Source organism: Zosterops lateralis, assembly GCF_965231275.1.
Source record: "Zosterops lateralis genome assembly, chromosome: 6".
Classification (NCBI taxonomy): Eukaryota; Metazoa; Chordata; class Aves; order Passeriformes; family Zosteropidae; genus Zosterops; species Zosterops lateralis.
The window spans coordinates 59251369-59272376 of record NC_139761.1 but is presented as its reverse complement, the minus strand read 5'-3'; the positions used below and the strand labels follow the sequence as shown (position 1 = coordinate 59272376).

The 21008-nt window shown below is 47.2% G+C and overlaps 1 protein-coding gene across 4 annotated transcripts; it reads left to right on the top strand.

The window, feature by feature from the left end:
- The first annotated feature begins 6523 nt into the window (after nt 1-6523).
- On the top strand, nt 6524-19830 carry LOC310910237 (acyl-CoA 6-desaturase-like). Of its 4 annotated transcripts, none has more exons than XR_014590259.1 (13): nt 6524-7013; nt 10466-10576; nt 11562-11759; nt 11873-11974; nt 12449-12574; nt 13793-13853; nt 14170-14246; nt 14412-14509; nt 15076-15172; nt 16112-16191; nt 17221-17346; nt 18230-18517; nt 19132-19830. XR_014590259.1 is itself a non-coding variant. In XM_083862687.1 (13 exons), exons 1-12 carry the CDS (start codon nt 6807-6809, stop codon nt 18279-18281), a joined length of 1335 nt encoding a protein of 444 aa, XP_083718813.1. In that variant the 5' UTR covers nt 6524-6806; the 3' UTR covers nt 18282-18303; nt 19085-19103. The 4 variants fall into 4 exon arrangements, 2 of the variants coding, with proteins under 2 accessions (XP_083718813.1, XP_083718812.1); XR_014590260.1 differs by having other exon boundaries at nt 19085-19830; XM_083862687.1 differs by lacking the exon at nt 19132-19830 and adding an exon at nt 19085-19103 and having other exon boundaries at nt 18230-18303.
- The last annotated feature ends 1178 nt before the right edge of the window (nt 19831-21008 follow it).

Genomic DNA, 21008 nt, shown 5'->3' with positions numbered 1-21008 from the left:
TGCAGGGAGTTTCCCTTCCTCACACCCAAGTTCCTTCTTTTGAACCATTTTTACAACCTGTTTCCCCTTATTTCTAGTCTGATTATGACTTATCTTCCCTACCCTTGATTTTGCTTCCCTTTTTCAGCAGATCCCTCCCTCTCTTCCATCTGTTCTGCCTCTTCCTTCCAGCTGCCTCAGCCTTTCCTGTTCCTAAGGCTCCTTTAGGCTGCTCATGCCTGGATGTGCAGCCAGAGGGAGGGAAGGTGTTGCCACAGGTAAATCACATGAAAACCCTGAAGATGATTCTTCAGACAGCAGAATAACACTGTAAGAGTGAGTGATGTTAAAACAGACCAAATCCTTCTGGGTCGGACTTCATCCATATGAGTTACAAATTAAAATTCCTCTCCTCATACTCATCTCCCTTTCCACAGCAGCACCAGCCTTCTCCTCCAACTCTCCTTATTGATCCCGGATTTCTTTGTTTCCATTCACACCTTCCAATTTGACCTAGTTACAGCCATTCCAGTTCAAGGTAACCATAGAAACAAAGAGCCACCAGGCTGCATCCCCTTGTGTTCTGAGCATCACCTGATGGCTACATCACATCTTGGAATTCTGTCCCTCCAAGAGGCCAGATCAAACGTTTTTATTTCCTTCCTTTCCAGCAATTCCTATTAATAAACATTAACAGACATTTAACATCTTTTAAAATGTAACAATTATATTCGGAACAGTGCAGTAATTATTTCAAATTCTGTTTTTCCCCATCATCAATTGCACAACAGAATATTTATCCTGAATTTATTTGATATTTTTGACTTTTAGCATAAATACGGGGAATGCACAGAGATCAGTTTTCTTTTTCCTTTATTTGTTAAAAGCAAATAAATTCCATCTTCCTACACGAGTTAAACCTTTGGATACTTGCTTCGAGGGATCTTAAGAGGCTAAAAGCACCACTAAACTTGATAAAATCCACTCTTGTTCCCTTCATGGGCTTTCTCTGGTTTCAGCAGCTGTAAGGACTGTTAATGCCATATTAACACATTTTCCCAGACAAATTACTCAATAGCCCTTGGAATTCTCTTCCAAGCTCCTTCTGACGTGAAATCCCTGGCTGTGATTGTTTTCCCCTTGGCAAATGATTCAAGACAAGCCATGGAGGCTCCTGGAATCACCCAGCCCTAAGCCGTGAAGGTTTCTGTGTCCTGCCAGTTGCCAGCAGTGGTTGTTTCCCCTGCCCTTGCCCCACTCAGGATCTCAAGGGCTGCCTCAGAGACAAGAATGGGACCTTTGTCCTGAAAACTGCCAGGGTAAGAAAAATTGCTGCTGTTATAGACTCAGCAGCATCCCGCATCCAGCCGGGATTCCTGGCGTCAATCCCTGTCCCTCAGTGGCCTGATTCCTTGTTTTACCTTCACTGCTTCCACCTCCGTGTCTGCTGTCACCATCATGCTGTGACCCAGCTCCCCAGACTACCAGGAACCACCAAAAATCCAAGGGGAGGGAAGAGATGCTCTTTGGTTCACTCCTCTGATCTGCCTGGAAATCTGGTGACTGGGGATCACCAGAATTTGGAGAAAATATATTGAAATTCCTTTTTTCACTACCATATTTTGGCTGGAAGATGCTTTAAAATACCCAAGTGAGCTGCGTGGTGAGGAATCAATAAATATTTGGGCATCTGGTGACCAAACCAGTAATCAGAGAAAGAGGGAGATGGGTTGAAAGGATTGCAGCCTTTCTTTTCTCCTTTTAGAGAAAATGAGTTACTATGATGGATGGTGAGGTCTGAAACCACAGGGGGGAAAAAATAAAAGGAAAGCTAACAAATGCTCAAAAACAGTTTAAAAGGGCAGAGTCTAAAAGAAGACTTAGTTCTTGGCCTTGGTTCAGCCTAAGAAAAGCTGGAGATTCCAGGCACAGGGGAATTGTGGTGGCGTGATTTGCAAGCTTCTGTCATCAGTGCAATTAAAACAGCCACACTGATGAAGCAAATGCAGCAAGAAACCACTAATTTAATCATTGTGTTACTACCAGGGAAGAGCCTGAAGCTCCTGACAGCTCCCTGTAACACCATTCCTACACCAGGCTTAGGATCTGTGTAACACCAGCAGAAGGGGGAGAAACTGGAAATATTCCCTTTATTCTTGATGTATTATTGGGAATGAGCTGGAATATTGGAATAACTTGGCCTAAACTCTTTGTTTGGGTTGCTAACAATTCATACCCACAATAAATTCTTGATTTTTCCATACAAACAGTGTAACTTAAGGAATATTTGCTCAGCACTCTGCTCTAATAACTCAACTGACTGTTGCAAAAAAGACTGAGATTTTGCATCTTGACAGGAAAAGCACCCAGGAATTGCTCTGTGTAAGGGAAGAGATAAAAATAAGCTTATCTGTTCTCCTTCAGAAGTCATAAATTCAGATTAACAACCAAGGGAGCAAGGTGGTGATTGTTTAGAGTTTTATACTTTTGAAAGCAAAACCTGAATAAGGAAAAAAAGGAAAGGATCTGATGATAACATGGGAATACCAGTAGGATTTTCACTAGAAATCATTTACAAAGCAGCATCAGAACAGAACATTTCTCTCCTTATTCCTGCCTTGCATCAGCATCTGCTGCTTTCTGAGTGTGATTCCCTCCTCTGCTCCCCAGAGCAGTTTGTGCCCTGACTCTGATAATCCCATGGGCAGCCCAAGATCCACTGCAGAATGTGGAATCCCTGCCAGCCACGGGCACACAATGGGGATTTCTGTTCCTTTGTTGGTTGTTTCTCTCGTAAGTTCCTCAGCTCTCAGCCACTCTCCCAGGACTGGGAAAAAAGTAGAATATGTCAGAGTAAAAAAATATCCAGAGTAAAAAATTTCAAGGAAATCTTTGGTAGGAGTTTTTTTAAATACATGGACTGCTACAGCATTCCCACCTAATCACTGGGTTCCCTCACTTCAAGCTCCAGCCCCCCATTCCCAGCCCAGCTCTTTCCCACTATGTTTGAATTTATTATTCAATTTATTATTTATTTTTATGTTCAGAGCTCTTCAGCCTTTCCCTCTTGTGAAAGACAGGGAAAACTTGGGGTCCTTTCTCTCCTTACATGTATTGTAATTTGGCAGAAAGGAAAAAGGTATCAAAAAGACTATTAAAAGTATTGAAAAGTTTAAAGCTGCAGCTAAATCTGATTTTCACTCTATTTTTCTCCCCAAATCCTCAGTTCCTGCCTTTTTTCCCTTCAGAAAACTGCTCCATGTCTTTCCCTTGTTTGCTGTTCTCTCCTGCTGCCTCCTTTTCCCACCACATGCCTTGGAGCCACCTGGCCTTACCAGGTGATGGATGTCATACTATAAACTGGGGAAAAAGGAGGATTTTCCCTGCATCCACGAGGATTGCAGCACAGCTACAGGGCATTTCCATGTGCTGCTGTCAAGGTTTAGTCCTTTCTAAACACCAGATTAAAAGAAACTTATCAGACCTTGCCAAAAAACTTATCAGACCTTCCCTCCTACATGAAACCCAACAAAGGGATGAGACAAACACAGAGATTGTTGGGGTTTTTTTGCTACATTTTTAAAGCTCTTTCCTCAGGGCAAAGAAACTTCTTTTACACTAAACCAATGCATGAGACAGTGTAAAGATATCCGAGGTACCAATTTTCCCTGCTTTTTCCACCATTCCAGTCTGTTCCAGTAAGATATCCTGACTCAGCTGAAGAGCAGACAGGCCACTTCTACATGTGCTCCCTGCAAAAACTCTTCTACTTCTACATCCCTCTTCCCATACTTTGTTCCCTTTCCATGTTCCTCACCTTTTTTGCCCACATCTCGTGACTCTTTGGTTAAACTTGGTGCTTTTATATCTCTCACACAAGCTCTTTGTGCTGCTAAAACTACACCGGGCAGCAACCGCAGCCTTTCACCCACTTGGCCATAGAGCAGAGCCTGTTCTCCTCTCTTTGCTGGGGCTGGTTTGTGTCCCAGGAGCCAAAGAAAACTCGGAACAAGCACTGCCTGAAGCCTGACAGCCTGGCTGGCTGTGCTGCTGGAGGCTGAGAGCAGCAAGGGATTATTTTAGAGGCATCTCTCAATGGCTTGTCATCAAGCTGTGATGCAATTTTCCATGGGAAATATCCAGGTGAGGAGTTCTGGGTGCTGATTTTGCTTCTTTGCCCATCTACAGGCAAATTCCAAAATAGACCAACCTCCTTATCAGGTCATTTCATAGAATCAACGTAGAACCCAGGAATGGTTTGGGTCGGGAGGGACCTTAAAGCTCATCCCATTCCAACCCCGTCATGGGCAGAGACATTTTCCACTATCCCAGGTTGCTTCAAACCCCATCCAACCTGGCCTGGGGCACATCCAGGGCTGGGGCAGCCACAGGTCTCTGGGCACCCTATGCCAGGGCCTCAGCACCCTCACAGGGAAGGATTTCTTCCTAAATTGTACATATCCAGGCACACCTACAGGATTAAAATCCCCAGATTCAAAGAACTCAGCAAACTTTTCCCTCATCACAAGCAACAAGTTTCAGGTCCACCTTAATGTGGTGTCTGGCTGTAATTTAGTCTGAACCTTGTCACAGGGCTATTTTGAACCAAACTAAATAAAACTAGCAAGTCTTAGCAAAACATTCCTGTCATTTCTGACTTTCCTCACCCCACACCACAGGCAAAGATCGTTTAACAGGCTGAAGCCATCCTGCAGCATTTACACCAGGCAGAAACAGAGGAAAGCTCTAGCACGGCCTGGCACAAAGCTAAAGAGGAGAGATTTAGATTGGAAAAAATCCTTCCCTGTGAGGGTGCTGAGGCCCTGGCACAGGTTGCCCAGAGAAGCTGTGGCTGCAGCATTCCTGGAAGTGTTCCAGATCAGGTTGGATGGAGTTTGAAGAAACCTGGTATAGTGGAAGATTTCCCTGTGCATAGCAAGAGATTGGAACTGGATGGTGCTTAAGGTCCTTTCCCACCCAAATTCTTGTGTGATTCTATGGTTAACCCTGTGGGTTCGTTCCCCTGCTTAGGCCCAGCCTCTGCCACTACAGAAATGATTAATAATCCTCCCACTTATTCATGCAAAATAATCACAGGAAAAAGATCCTTATCACCGGGAAAGCTGGGGATCACACCTGGCTGGCCTTGGAAAGTGGCCACAGGTCCTGTCAGAGGTAAGCAAAGCTGCAGGGAAAGTGGCCTGTGTTGTTTTTGTCCTTGAAACACCACACCTTGCTTGAGCTGTAACCTAAGGACGGGAATTGTGTGCAACCAAGTGCCCCAAGGCAAGGAAAAGATGGAAGAGGTGTCATTATCCCACCTGTTAATAAAAGCACGGCCTCAGGCAGGAGAGCTCAACCAGCTCTGCTTGTGCCACAGGAAAGCTGCGAAGTCTGGCAGCCACCAGCGGCAGCCCGGCAAAAATAGAGCAAAAACAATGTGGATTTTGGGCAGAACAGACACAGCTCCTTTCTGAGCTCAGCAGTGAGAAGTGGGGTGAGAAGTCTGAGAGGAAAAAAAGCAGAAAAAGTGGGGGGAAAAGCAGAAAAAAAGTATGAAAAAGAGTGGGGAAATAGAAAAGGTAAAAAGAGTAAAAAAGGTTAAAAAAAGAGTAAGAATTGTAAAAAAGAGTAAAAGGAGAGGGGAAGGAGGAGAAAGAGGTGGAAAGGGGAATCAGGAGGAGTGAAGGGAAAAAAAGGGGGAAGTGGCATGGAAGGGGAAAAGGCAGGAAGGGGAGAAGGAGGGAAGAGGAGAAGGAAGGAAAAAGTGGGGAAGGGGGAAGAAAAGGGGAAAGATGACGAAAGGGGGAAAGAAGAAGAAGGGAAAACAGGAGAAAGGGGGAAAAAGAGGAAAGGGGGAAAGGTAGGAAAAGTAGGAAAGAGAAGGAGAAAAAGGGAGGTGAAAGGAGGGGAAAGGAGAGAAAGTGGGAAAGGTGGGGAAGGGGAGGGAGAGAAAAGGAAATTAAGAAAAAAAAGAAGAAAACAAAGAAAATGAGGGGGGAAGTAAGAAAAAAAAAACCAACCAAACAAAAAAAAAACAAAAAAAAAACAAAAAAAAACAAAAAAAAAAAAAAAAAAAAAAACAACACCCACAAACCAACGGCGGGGGCAGCGCTTTACAACAGGCGCCAAAAAATCCGTAGGACACGAAGCTGGGAGCGGGAGGCGGAGGAGGAGAAGGAGGCGAGGGGCTCCCGCCCTCCCTTTGCCCCGGCGCTCCCGGCCCGCAGCCGCTTCGAAAGATCGGGACGGGCCAATGGGCAGGAGCGGGAGGGCGGCGGGACAGCCGGGATTGGCGCCGGGGCTCGGCTGATCCCGCCGGGAGAGCCCCGGGCACACAGCGGGGCCGGGGGGGTGGGATGCCGGGCACAGTGGGGAGGAGGATGCCAAGTTTGGGGTGGGGGATGCCGGGAGGGAGGAGAATGCCGAGGGAGAAAAGATGATGATGCTGCCGGGAGAGGAGGGAGGGGATGCCGAGGGAGGAGAATGCCCGGGGGGGGGGGGATGCCCGAGAGGGGGGTTCGAGGGGGGCGGGTGCGGGTGGAAGGGGCCGAGCTTCCCTCAAAACACAGGGCTATGTGCGAGGATAAAGTGCATCAGTGCGGGGACAGCCAGGCTAGGGGGCACTTCCGAGCAGGCGGAGAGAAGCCAGAAACAAAGAGAAAGGAGGACATGAGCGAAGGCGAAGGGAGGGAGCAGGGGATCAGCTGAGTTCAATCCCGCCAGGAAAGCTCTTCCCCTCCGGCACATCCCTGAGAGGAGCAGGGACAGGTTTCCTCCCCCTTCTTCCCCTCTTTGGTCAAGAAGACAAAGGATCGAGTGGCCTCATGGGGAAAGGGGGTGAGCAAGGGGGGGATTCGGGGGAGCCGGCGGCGCAGATCCGCTTCTACACTTGGGAGGAGATCCAGAAGCACAACCTGAGGACGGACAAGTGGCTGGTGATAGAGCGAAAGGTTTATAATGTTACCAAGTGGGCAAACAGGCACCCGGGGGGCCAGCGAGTCATCAGTCACTGCGCCGGCGAAGATGCCACGGTAAGGACCGACCCCCGCGGCTCTCCCGGCTCCGGCAGCATCCTCCTCTGACAGCTCCTTTCCTCCCCGAAGGGAGCCAGCTGCCTGCTGTCCCTTGTCCCCATCTCCCCAACACCTGCGGCTCAGCCCTTGCGCTGCTCCCAGCTCGGTCCAGGCGGACGCAGGTTCCCCCCTCCCGGAGCCCAGGTGTCTGGAGGATGTGTTGGTAGGGATTGCTCTGCTTAAATCCTGCTGGTTTGCCTTTGTGTCCTGCTTGTGCCGTGCCTCGAGCCCTGAATTCAGGAGCAAAACGTCCCAAATCTCCCCTTTTTTCCAGTGTGGAGCTTGTGACATGCAGAGTCACACAGCCAAGCACAGGGAGAGTTAAATTAAACAGAGGCCAGGCTGTGTCTCAGAGTTGCTTCTGTGGGGAGGTTTTAAAACAAGAAGCTTTTAAGCTTTTTTTTTTTCCCCAGGAGAAAATTCTCTGGAGAATTTGGTTACAGGTTACTACAGACAAAAAAAAAAAAAAAAAAAAAAAAAAAAAAAAAAAAAAAAAAAAAAAAAAAGCAGCAAACCATTTGCTGCTGCTCTAGCTGCTTCTTTGCTGGGTTCAGTCACCTCTCAGGTTTCAGGAACGTAAAAGATAAGAAACAAAAAACAACAGCCCCGAACCCTGAAACAGGAACAAATTAGAAATGAATTGTTTGTTGTCTGGAGTTCCCCTTAAAGCCACCTTCCTCAGAAGTGCATCCAGAGAGCATGTTCCCTCCTCAGGGCGTGTAATGAAATCCAAGCTGCCTCAGAGCTCTTCTCAAAAGGTGCAGAGACCAAGCAGGAACAGGAACTGCTGGTCTCCCATGGCTTCTGACACCTTTGCAACAGGAGGTGTGTGACAAAATCTGGCAGAACCTTCCCTTTCCATCACAGTCCCCATTTCCCTGTGTCCTGTGGTTATTTATCATTCTTTTCCTTGAAGCACTGAGCTGCATTTTGGCCCTTCTGACCCTTTTCAGTAAATCCTTGGAATGAATAGCTTTCTCCTTTAGAAAATGGGCTAGGTTTTGCTTTCAACTGCTTAAACACAGAGCTGCTGGAACAGGAGGAGTTGGACTCCTATCCCCAAAAATTTAACTCCAGTATCTCCATTAGCAACCAAAAAGCATCTGCTACAGCAGTAGTCAGGAATCCTTGAAAGGGAGGCTGAAACACAGGTTGGTAGTTCCAGAATTGCTGGTTCTCCTCCCACCTCCCCACCCTACACTGCATCCCACACTCCATGAAGGCATGGCCTTAAAAATGCTCTGGAATTGTTAAATCACCGTTCCAAGCACTAAACCAGGATTAGCATCAGTTTTGCAGCTTCCCTGGGGTGAACAACCATTTACAGCCAGAAAACCTCCTCTCATTCAGGAGGAGAAAGGCTTGGCCTTGACTCTGTGTGGGTTTAGATTGGATTTTAGGAGAAAATCCTTCCCTGTGGGGGTGGGGAGGCCCTGGTATAGGTTGTCCCAAGAAGCTGTGACTCCCCCATCCCTGGGAAGTGTCCCAGGCCAGGTTGGATGGGGTTTGGAGCAACTTGGTCTGTGGAAGGTGTCCTTGCCCATGGCAGGGGAGTGGAATAAGATGATTTTTGAAGTCCCTTCCAACCCAAAGCATTCTATGGGTCTCTGATTTGTTTTAAGCACAATATCCAAGTCTGGGACAACCTGTTCTGGTGTCACCTCATGCACAGAACGCAAAGGCAGGGACACTTTGCAGTGTCTCTGTCCCAGAGGTGTTCAGGGATGTCAAAGAAAATCTTGTGCTGACTGCTCTAAGCACTCCCAATGCCCAAGTGCAGCTCATATCTCAATTATACAAAGCTTTTTTCCTCACCAAAAGTAGCTGGAAGAATTCCCACATAAAACACTTCAGCTAATTTGGTCAGTAGAGGAGGTCAGGTGCCAATATCACACAGCATTTCCCAAGGATTATCTTTTCCCTTAAGCTTTTTATCTCCTGCAGTACAGAATTGAGAACAATTCCAAAATTCAGGTGCTGTCTTATATTTGGGACCTATTATTAGTAGAGGAGCTTCATGATATATACATAACAAAAATCCAATCCTCCCATCATTTTCAGGATCTCCAGGCAGTGACCACCCAGTCTGACCTCCAAAGACTTTTTTATTCCCATCAGTTAAAATAATACCGAATCAACATTTTTTAACACTACTTATGTGTCACCCTCTCTCTCTTTCCCTTTCTTCCCCCTTTTTTTTTTTCCACACAGAACTGCAGAGCCTTGCAGTAGGCACAGTCATCTATTCACTTCCCCCCTCATTCTGCTTTTCCCTCCTCTTTCACATCTTCTGCAAATTGTTCCAGAGAGGGAAAACAGGAGCAAGAGTCAACACTTCAGTGACACATTTCTCGGTCCAAGTTTCTATTGATTTTGGTGGACTTTGAGCCAAACCCACTTTTGAATGCCAGGCTTTTGATGGAGGGCAGCTCCCAGAAGGGTCAGCTGGACACAGGAAACACTTACCAGTCTGCCCTTTCTCTTTGGAGCCAGGAGGGAGATATGAGTTGGTGCCTACAATTGTTAGGCAATGGGACAAAGGTGGAGAGGCTGGAGCATGGTTCTCCTGACTCTTGTTTTTAACAATTTTTTTTTTTCCATGCTCTCTTAGCACTTCATGGAACCAATCTTTCCTGTTCTCCCAGGTGAATTCCAAGAGCTGATTCCAGTTCTGTGCAGCAAGGAAAGGGCAAGGACAGAGAGAGTGTTTCTGATCTGGGTCAGCTTTCTGTCCCAGCTGTCCTTGGGGTTAAAATTCCAACTGAGCCATGTGAAAGGATCTGGCCAAGATCTCACTATGAGCATCAGGCACCTGGTGAGATACAGGCAGACAAATATATGTGGAAAGGGGAAGGAACAGAGAAAGAGCCTGATAAACTCATGAATGCCAGGATCAAAATGACTCCACAAACAAGGCATTATTCTTCTGAAAAGTCACCACTTTTCCCTCAGCTGTTTTACTGCTGGGATCTCCAGGCCTGGCCAAAACACCCAGGAGTATTTTTTGTGTTTGTAGTCACCACAGTCACCCCTTCTCTTGACTTGCCTCCAGGAGCAGACTTTCCAAGGGTATTTATATCCTACGAGCAGGGATTTGCACAAATTCCCCTCTGCCTACCTTCCAAGGGAATTAACAAGATTTAAGTATTTAGTTGCTTAGAAAGAATTTCTTGAGGTGCCTTTCACCATATGGCTGGATGCCATCCCAGGTCTCACTGTCCCCAGGACAGCAAATTCACCAGGCTTTAGTGGCATTAATGCCCCAAAAAGTGATCACAGAGCTGGAGTTCACCTGGCCCCCCTCTTCCACAGGTTCCACAACTGCTGGAGGTGGGTGGGAATGACACAGTGAACACAGGAAGCACATCTTACTGCTGGATCTCACACAGTTCCTCCTGTTTCCACTCCAGGATGCATTCCAGGCCTTCCATATCAATCCCACCTTGGTGCAGAAGTTTCTCAAGCCGCTGCTTATCGGAGAACTCGCCCCAGGGGAGCCCAGCCAGGACCGAGACAAAAATGTGAGTATTTATTCCTCAACTGGGCTTCAGGGTGGCTGTTCCCACCATTTTTTGCCTCATGGGATACTCTCCAGAGAGGGAGAGAAGTTCTCAGTGACTAAACATCTCCATGTAGAGTATTTTCATCCTATCATGGAGTCGAATATGTGTGGAAAGGGGGTGACACTTTTGGCTGTACAAACCTTTTTTTTCTCTCAGAGCCACCAACAGCCAATTTCTGGCTGCCCATTCCAGGCATTCAGGCTGGACTGAGCCCATCCTGAAGGGAAATGGGAACTCAGACATATGGAATGGGAAATGTGCACCAGCTCTGTGACTGTGGTCCCTTCTGCTGCTCCTTGCCGGTGACCAAGAGCCAAAACACAAGTCCCCAGATGTCCCATTTTGGTGGCCTTGCTAAGGAGCAGCAGCCAGTGCCCACCATCAGGACAGCTCTGTATCCCTTCTCATCCATTATTCAGGCCCAGAGCATGGCGCAGCTGGCTCTGGCCAGGAAACTCAATCCTGCCCCGTTGTTTGTGGCTGGCCATGATTGTGATATATCTGTGTCACTCACAATAGAGGGGACAACGCTGGGGCCCAGTGACCCAGGAATGCTCCTCATGGATGGCTGCACAGGAGCTGGCCCATGGATTGAATGGATGATGGGTAATAGTAGGTGCTCATTATCAGAGCTCTGGAAATAGGCACACTAGCACTGAATTCCCTCTTGCTCCAGCTTCTTCTTAGTGCTTAGGAAGCTCATTCAGACAAGAGCCATCAGGTGACATGACAACACAGCTTGGATTACTCTCCTGGCTCCAGGTCCAAAAGGTCAGGATGTGGGCTCTGTCTGGTCAGGATGTTTATTCATAGGAATACAGGGCAAAAAGCTGGAATATGGAGCCAGGGTCTTTAGCATGGAGCTCATCTTTCCTCCATCCATCCTACAACTCAGTCAGGCTCTCTTCCAAGCCTCACCCTGCTCTTGCCTGTCCTGTTGCAGCCCCAGCTGGTGGAGGATTTCCGGACCCTGCGGAAGACAGCGGAGGACATGAACCTGTTCCGAGCCAGCCCCTTGTTCTTCTCCCTTTACCTGGGACACATCCTTGCCATGGAAGTTTTGGCTTGGCTCATGGTTTCCTACTTCGGGACCAGCTGGATCACAACCCTCATCCTCGCCTGCATCCTTACAACTTCCCAGGTGACAAAGAGAGATCTTCTTCACACTCCAAATGTGCCCTCCATCTCCATTTCTTTACTGCTTAGCTCTGATTCCCAACAGCTTCCTAACTATTTGATCTCCCCTCATCACAGGCCCAGGCAGGGTGGCTGCAACATGATTTTGGACACCTCTCTGTCTTCAAGAAGTCTTCCTGGAACCACATTGTCCACAAGTTTGTCATTGGACACCTGAAGGTAAAGGGAATTATAGAGCCAGAGAATTCTGGGAATGCATCACTTTGGCATGTGGCAGAGTAGGAAAGGGAGGCTCTCCACTTTCCCAGAGTGAGCAGAGGCACAAAAAAGTTGGTGACTATTGCCCATGGAGCAACCTGTGATAGTGGAAGGTGTCTCTGCCCATGGCAGGGGTTTGGGACTGGATGAATTTTAAAGTTCCTTCCAACCCAAACCATTTCAGGATTTCCTGGGAAGACACAGTGACCTCGCTCAGAGTGTGTTTATTCCATGTTCTTTCAATATAGATGATCCTTAGGGACCCCTCTGGAAGCAGCAGTCTCATAGCAACCAACAGCTCCACCACTCCCTGCTTGCTGCTCTTTCCAAAGCAAACCCCACTTTGGCCACAATCACTTTAGTTCCTATAAATGATTGGGTAATCCCACCTTGGGAGCAGCTGTCCACAGATGAAAAGTCCTTGTTCACCTCCAGGGTGCCTCTGCAAACTGGTGGAACCACCGCCACTTCCAGCACCACGCCAAGCCCAACATCTTCAAGAAGGACCCAGATGTGAACATGCTGCACATTTTTGTTCTGGGAGACACACAGCCTGTTGAGGTAAAGAAAAGTGGGGGAAACAGGGAAAACTGCTGTCCAAGAGGGCCTCGGAGAGGTTGTGCAAACCCAAGAGTTGGCTCCTATTGTTAGACATGACTTACACAGGCAGGACTTCCAGGAATGCCAGAAAGGAAATGCTTAATCCAAGGATTTCGTCTGGCTATGTTCTCTGCCAGGAGTTTGGAGCCAATCCTTGGGCTGAGGAGCAGCATTGACTACTAATTCCCAATCCATTTCCTTTCTGCTGACCACAGGAGAAAGTGTCCTGGGTTAACTTGGGAAAAATAATGCAGATGGGATTGGACAGAAAGCAATTAGACACTAAAAGCCACTTCATCCTGCTGGCTTGAAGTACCAACATGAGGGGGAAATACAGTGTTCCTCAGTATTCCAGCAGGAACATTTCAAAGCTGACCTTCCATTTCCATAGCAAATATCTTCCATCATCAAGTGATTTTAATTTTAATTCAATCCACCCATCTGGAGTAAAAATATTTACTGCCTGCTTATAAAAACCTACCCAAAGCACTTAAATCATGGTGTTTTTCACAATGGAACAAAGATTTCTAGTTTTAAAAACAAAACCTCAAGAAAATGGACAAGCAGCAAGGGCAACACAGGGAAATACAATGTTAAAAATGGTTTCTCAGCCAGATTTTGTATTATTGAGAAAGCAGACCATGGTTCTACTGCTTAAAGGAAAACCTAAACATCTGCAGTAACAAGGAAAACTGGATTTCCACCTCAAAATACCTGATATTAGGTCAGAATCAGTCTATTCCAATATTCTCACATTGGTATAAAACCCTTTTCCAAATTATGCCAAGCACACAGCCTTGCAGGACTCAACCCAGAGGGAATAACGTGCCTGATTTATTGGTGTTTCAAGTCTTCCCTTCCAAAAAAACAGACTTTATGCCTATCACATTCATGTTAGTAAAGACGGAGGTGCTGGCAGCCCTTCTCACAGACACAGGGATGGCAGAAGATGAGGTACATCAAAATTCCATCAAATAAATAGAAATTATCTTTAAAAATTGAGTTTACATGCAACACAATGACAAAATCATAACATTTAATCACACCGAATCTCTTCTTACCCGCTGGTGAGGATTCAGTCAAAACTCCTGGTCAATAAATTAAGAACTATTACAGAGAACCTGCTTTTACCTGGGAATGTCCCAGTCCCAGGCTGAGCTGTCTCTTTGTGTCCTGCAGTATGGCAAGAAGAAGCTGAAGTACCTGCCTTACAACCACCAGCATGAGTACTTCTTCCTCAGTGAGTATCCACTCTCCTCTCTTCCCTTTTCCTGGAATGCCACTTGTCCTTTTCAGCCCTCACTGTGTGAGCAGAGCAACTCCTCAGATCCCAACTCATCCCATCCTTACTCAGGAAGGTCCCCAGATCAGCTCAGGGATATCCAAGCACCTGGAACATTGCCCTGTAGAGCAAGGGAATGTAAAACAGCTGAGGCTGGGAATAACCTCCATGTGAGAGGCTCCATGGAAAATCTCCCAGTTCCATGGAAGCAGTCCCTCATGTCACACACCTTCCCACCCCTCTGATGGCCAAACCATTTCCCTTTGTCTTGCAGTCTTCCCGCCTCTGCTCATCCCTGTGTATTTCCAAATCCAAATCATCTCGACCATGATCAAGCGCAGGTTCTGGGCGGTGAGTGAAACATTCCCTCCATCCTTACGGGGTCTGGCTGGAAATTGGAGCAAAGAGGGAGGCCAGGGGGCTGGCAGGAATTACCCAGTGTTCCCAACATCACCAGCAATGACATGTTATCCAGGATGGGCAAAGTGATGCCTGGTGTTTTCTCTGTCCCCTCAGGACCTGGCCTGGGCCATTAGCTACTACCTGCGGTACTTCATCACCTACATCCCATTCTACGGTGTCCTAGGATCCCTGTGTCTCCTCACGTTTGTCAGGTAGGGGCTCAAAGGCATCCCTGCAGCTCTCCCATCCCTCCAGTGCTGTTTGAGTCTGGCCTCAGCTCTGCTGTGTCCCACTGCTTCACTTCCCTGTCAGCATCTCCGAGTTCCAGCTCCTCTGGCACTCTTCCTGCATCTATCCCTGCCCCATGATGGTCCAGCCAGGATTCTCCTGCCTTTCCTTATTCCCTGATCTCACACACTGCTGATCCCATTTTGGTCATGGCTGGACCCTCCCAGAATGCCTCATCCAACCCTCTTCCCAGCTGACTGTGGAAGTAATTCTGTGCATGCTCCAAGTCAGAAATCAAGCTGGAAAACTTATCGCGACCAGCCCATTATTCCCAAAATTTTTAATGAAACTCAAAGTTTGAGGAAAAAAAAAGCAAATTTGCAAAATTGGATCATGTGCTCTTGCAGAAAACAAGCCTGGATCAAGGATGATTCCAGGCAATCCCTTGTCATCATCCATCCAATCTCTGCTGCTCCCTGCAAGCCCCACTCTAATTACCTGATGTCCCCATGTCCGGTAGAAATTGTCATTATTTTTCCTGGTTTTGCAGGTTTCTGGAGAGTCACTGGTTCGTGTGGGTCACCCAGATGAATCACATTCCAATGGAAATTGATTCTGAGAAGCACAGAGACTGGCTGAGCTCCCAGGTAACTGGGAGGGGGGGAAAAACACCCCTGATTCACCCCAAAATGGGATTTACTCAGAGTGTTACCACCACCCCCAGTGTTACCACCACCCCTTACTAGGATAGAGTGTCTTGTCCATGACTTCTCCCATAAAGATGTTCTTCCCAAAGCCCGCAGCAATGCTGGGCAAAGACTTGGAATTCCAAAGTTGTGCAATTACTTTGACAATCAAAAGTTACCTGTCCTGAAGGCAAGTCCAAAGAGAGGGGGTGACTGTGGTGACTGAAGCTGGATGTGACTGCAAATGCAAAACCATTCCTGGGTGTTTTGGTGAGGCTTGTAGATCCCAGCAATAAAACAGCTGAGGAAAAAAAAATTGACTCTTCATTTTGGAGCCTGCCTTTGTCCTTTTGCTCTGGAAAATGACTGACTGAGTGCTCCCTTTCCTCTTCTTTATTCTAGAGTCATATTCTTGATATTTTGGCAGTTCTATCTCCCTGCAAATCCAAGTAAAATGTGTGAGGGAGGAACCCAACCAAAAATTTGACTGAATTTTAAAGAAAAAATATCTAATTTTATGATCATTAATGGCAAGAATACTTAAGGAATATTCTCAGAATATCATACTTAAAGCAAACTGGGCAATAACTACATGGGGATGGGGAAGTTTTGTGTCCATGCATTTTCCTCCTGTTTTCCACCTTGGTACTGTTGTCAACCCTCTGACCTACAATGGGAGAGGCTGAGATTTAAGAATCTGGGCTTAGGCTGCTACATCACTTCACCCTTAGTGAGAATTAGATTACCTGAGGCCCTGAGGGAGGATTAAATCTCCCCTTTCTGCACCCAGCAGGCCTAGCACGGCAGGCTCTGCACTCCCAGAGCTCAGGGAAGAGAAATTTCACCCTGATTTTGGGATGAGCCATCCCTAATTCTCACAGTTTTCTCTCTCCCTGGTAGATGGCAGCAACCTGCAACATTGAGCAGTCCTTTTTCAACGACTGGTTCACCGGGCACCTGAACTTCCAGATCGAGCACCAGTGAGTACAGGGATCAGGAGGGCACTGCCAGCTTATCACAGCCCAGGGGAGGGAATGATGAGGATTGTATACACAGGAAACAGAGTCTCAGACCACACAGGGGTGGAAGTTGTGGTTGCCCCATCCCTGGAAATGCTCAAGCCCAGGCTGGATGGGGCTTGGAGTAACCTCCATTAGTGGAAGGTGACTCTGCCTATGGCAGGGCAGGAACTGAATGAGCTTTAAGATCCCTTCCCACCCAAACCATTCCATGATAGTCTGCTTCTATTACAGCCATGACATTTTTCTCTCTTGCTTCAAAGCTTTCACTCTCACAGCCTTAATTTAGGATTTATTTAGGGGTTGTCATTATGCATCTTCCAGTTACAAAAGCTGTGGACTCAAATCCCAAGCATCCACCTCAGAAAACTCCCTTCCCCTAAAGGACTCCAGTGTTTTATAGAATGTGGGACTGTGTAGGATGCTGGGTACCAGATTCCAGAAAAAACATGGAAAACAGGGCCATATGGACAGTCTGTTGCCAATGGCAACAGCAACTGTAAAAGAAATGGCTTTTAGGGTGAGGCTGGCTGGTTTGGGAGCCAGCTTAGGAAATCTCCATTGGAAGAGCACAGGGCAAGGTGCCCCCAAAATCCTTCTTTACCTGCTTCCAGAAGTGGGAAAGCACGTCACTGGGAATTCATTTCAGCAAGAAACAATTATTCCCAGAAGAATGGGCAGCCATCTCTGAGGCTGTTCCCTCACTTCTGCTGCCCTCTCACTGCACTCGTGTCCCTTCTTGGACAGACTGGCTTTCAGTGTGTCCTGAGCATGGCTTTGCTTTGGGCACGACAGGAAAATCAGTTTCCATCACCTCTTTGAGACAGAGGAGTGTAAAGCAGGGGTGTCTCTGTGCCTCCCTTCCTTTGTTTGCGCAGCTTGAGGCGGAGGCACCAATGACAAACCCCTGAGGATGCAAACCCTAATGCCCATCCCTTGTCACTGGTCCCGTGACTTTTCTCAGCTTTGTTTTCTCTCTCTCCTCTCTAGCCTGTTTCCAACAATGCCACGGCACAACTTCTGGAAGGTGAAGCCCTTGGTGAAGTCATTGTGTGCCAAGTATGGGGTCCAGTATGAGGAGAAGCCTCTTGGGAAAGCGTTCGTAGACATTGTTGGGTAAGGCCCTCCTGACCTCACCTGCAGCTCATTTTTCCAGGGACACCTGATATTTTCTAGCACAGAGGATCCAGGACATGGCAGACCCTTCAGAAATTTGTGTTGTTGCTGTCAAATTACCAAACACTTGACCTATAGATGGGTACAAACCTGATTGTGGCATTTGGGGACATGGTGGCTCAGCAGGGCTGGGGTCGATCTTAGAGGGCTTTTCCAACCTCAATGATTCTGATTTTTATCTGACAGCTGGTGGCTCCTGCTGTCGGGAGCTGCCAGCAGATCTCCCGCTGCAAAGTGAGATGAATCAAAGGGAAACAGGTCAGGTTACAGCCCCTGCTGTGTCCCCTGAGAGCTCTGCCAGCAGCAATTCCCTAAAGGCAGAGCTGGAGACGAGTCTTAACAGTCCTTGTCAGCAGCCTCGGTGTTAATGTTGCTGTCTCAGTTGCTCCAAGGGGAATAATTCATGGCAGGGAACATGAGAAAGCTCTGCAGTCCAGGCACCTCCTGCACAAACCACTCTGAGCATGGGTAGATTAAAGTGGGGTGGGCACAAAGGGCAGGAGAGCTGTTTTCAAACCTGCTTGTGTCCTCAAATCCAGTTAGGACAGGCCCATGCAGCACCAAGGCACAGTGGACTAAAGCCTGGAGGCTCCCAGGAGAACCTATAGCCCTTTCCAGTGCCTAAAAGGGCCCCAGAGGAGCTGGAGAGGGACTTTAAACACAGGTGTGGACTGACAGGACAAGGGGGAATGTCTTGGCACTGACAGAGGGTGGGTTCTATGAGTGTGATCCTATGATTGATATTAAAATTCAGTAACAGCCTTCATAGCAGGAAAAACATGACAGAGGCAAGATTCCCAAACCTCTCCTTTTCATCCCGCAGGTCCCTGAAGAAATCTGGAGATCTCTGGCTGGATGCTTATCTCCATAAGTGATCATGAATCTTTCTGGGGAGGTGTGAGTGACCGGGAGGGACAGGGAGGGTGGGGAGTGGGGGGTATCACACTTGTGTCTTTTACTCTCAGATCTCAGTCTAAATCCATGGTTGGAGGGGAGTTTCCTATCTTGTCAGCTGCTTCTGGTGGAGGCCCAAGAAATCTGTTTCATCCAGGCAGATTTAAAATGTGCTCCAGAGGGTGGAAAGCGAGGCCAGCAGTGCAAGGAACAGAAGGTTGGGAGATAATGATGATGAATGTTTAAAAAAGGGGCATTAACATCTGACCTTGACCTTCTTTTCATAAGATTCGTTCTCATTCTACCTAAACCACACAAACCCTGATGCACACCTAAGGGTTTTTAGGCCTCAGTGAGTGTTTGCAATCCAAGGACACCCCAATCAGCTCATGCCTCTTTCCCATGTTTGTGTAAAAGAGGATTCACATCCCACGGGACTGGCAGCTGCTGGACTGTGCTTCCAGCCCTGAGCAGAGCCCAGCTCACTCCTTTCCCTGCCTCTTTCCCTTCTCTAATCGTGGCATCCCTTTAGTGCAAGCTGTGACTCTGGCCCTGCACAGCCAACCCCTAACCATAGCAGGGTTAACATAGCCGTGGTTTTAGGATCAGCCCCTCGTCCCAGGGGGCGGTAGAACATTTCTGGGTTTAAAAAGCAAAATGTCTCCTTTAGGAGAGGGTCTGTTTTCTCTTTAATGAGCAGCAGGTCTGGCACAGCGAATTGCCAGTAAATCACACAAAAAGACCAAAACAACCACACAAGCAAAACGTGCTAATTGCTCCTCAGTGCTCCAGGGGAACCACAAATGGCCTTTTCACCATCCTGCCCTGCAGAAACACAGAGTTCTGCCTGTCTGCACATGCCTGGCAGGCACCGAGCCCCTTCCTGCCTGCCCGAGGCCAGGACCCATGGCACTGTCCACCCTTCCCTTGGGAACAATCACAGGAGAAAAGTTCTCCCTGCAAAAGGAGCTGCTCAAACAGTCAATCCCAGCTGGAGTCAGCCCTGCCCAGGCTGTGCTGCTGATGTGAGACCTTTGGAGAACCCACTTACAACTTGTCAAAAACTCAATTTTCTGCCCAGCACCTAATTACCAAAATTCACCAATGGCTTATCAGGAGATACGGCTGAACAGCTTCCAGGTGCTTCTGGAACAGGTAACCTGACCCCAAATAAATCCAGGGGTCCAGGTTCAGCTGCAACACAACAGAAGAGAGATTTGGTTTAGGACAAAGGGCTGTGGTTCCCAAAGCAGCCTCCAGCTCCAGCATCTGCCTTGGTGCCCCCTGGAAACACCAGGAAGGAGACTTTGGTTACTTTGCACGCCTCATTACTTCCTTCAACTCTGAAACTGGACCTTCTCTATCAAATCCCTGCATCCTAGCAGCATTCCACAGAATCAGCAAGGTGTTCATCATGAACAGAGATGACTCTGGGACTGTGGCCAGCATTGCAAAAAAAAAAAAAAAAAAAAAATGTATTCCCTCCTTGCCTTCTTTGGAGAATAAAATGAGATTTTATCTTTGCTTACAGATGGGGAATTCAGCATCTTGTAAATTCAGCAAGCAATACTTATGGTTGGTAAAGGGCTTGTTCTGGGGGTCTTGCTCACCCAAGTACCACCAGGCATGTTTAGGGTGAAAAGCTACATAAATAACATCCTTCTGGATGCTGTGATTTCCCAGGCAGGTAGAAAGGAGATAGCCTGGAATTGGCTAACTTCATCATCACTGCCTTAATCTGTGCATTCCTTCTTTGAATGTACTTCACTGTGCTCCAGCAAGGATGACCACGAGCACAGTGGCATCAGCAGTGCAAGCTTTTAAATATCCAGCTTATTCCTCTGACAGCCCTTGGGGTTTTTTGTCTTATTTCCAGAGCGAATATTTTCCTCCTTAGCCCTATCCTCTTCCTTCCTTCTTGGGAAATTGTTTGGGTTGATCTTGGGGAAAGATCAGCTCTTAGGCAAATGGGCATTTTTTTTCCCTCAAAAATGTAGTATTTTTCTCTGGCTCATATAGCTCTTTCCTCCCCTTCCAAAAAATCTCACCTTTTTATCTTGGAATTTGAACTGTTTTCTATGTGCCTTGATTCCTTGTTGACACCCCATCCCTGCAAGTGTTACAGGTTGGATTTTGTTTGGAGCAACCTGGTCTAGGGAAGGATCATGGCAGGAGGGTGGAATTGGATGATCTTTATTGTCCCTCCCAACCCAAACCATTCCAGGATTCTACAAGCTCTTCCTCTCTTTAATTGGAGCAGGTCAAAGAGATCCCAGACAAAGAGCCCTGGAAGTCTGGATCACTCTGCTTTGTTATCATAGTTCTCCAAGTAAATTTAGGTTTATCTGGAGATATTCCAGAAGTTTCAGTAAGGCTGGAAATGTAGATGGATATAAATTTCCCATGAGCTTTGTCTCCAACAAGGCTGCAATGAGTGAGACATGAACAGGTTAAAATCTGCCATCAAAGTGATCTAAACACAGAATTTTCAGCACAGCTTTGCCCATCTTTCTGAGGACTTTTAATCAACCAGTTTCTCTGAAAATAATGAGATGAAATCTTGTCCACTTTCTCTCTTGATAAAGGTCATTCATTTGTACTGTAATGAGACACAAACATGAAAAAAAACCCACAAACCTCTAAGCCAGTAAGAGGTTCTAGGAGACAGCCAGGGTTTATTGAACCCAGTTACATCACATGGCAATGGG

Excerpts from the sequence above, each read along its gene's own strand:
- LOC310910237 (XM_083862687.1), top strand. The coding sequence starts at position 6,807 with ATGGGGAAAGGGGGTGAGCAAGGGGGGGATTCGGGGGAGCCGGCGGCG. Across the intron at positions 12,575-13,792 it reads GAGACACACAGCCTGTTGAG|TATGGCAAGAAGAAGCTGAA; the intron begins GTAAAGAAAAGT and ends TGTGTCCTGCAG. Across the intron at positions 15,173-16,111 it reads GAGACTGGCTGAGCTCCCAG|ATGGCAGCAACCTGCAACAT; the intron begins GTAACTGGGAGG and ends TCTCCCTGGTAG.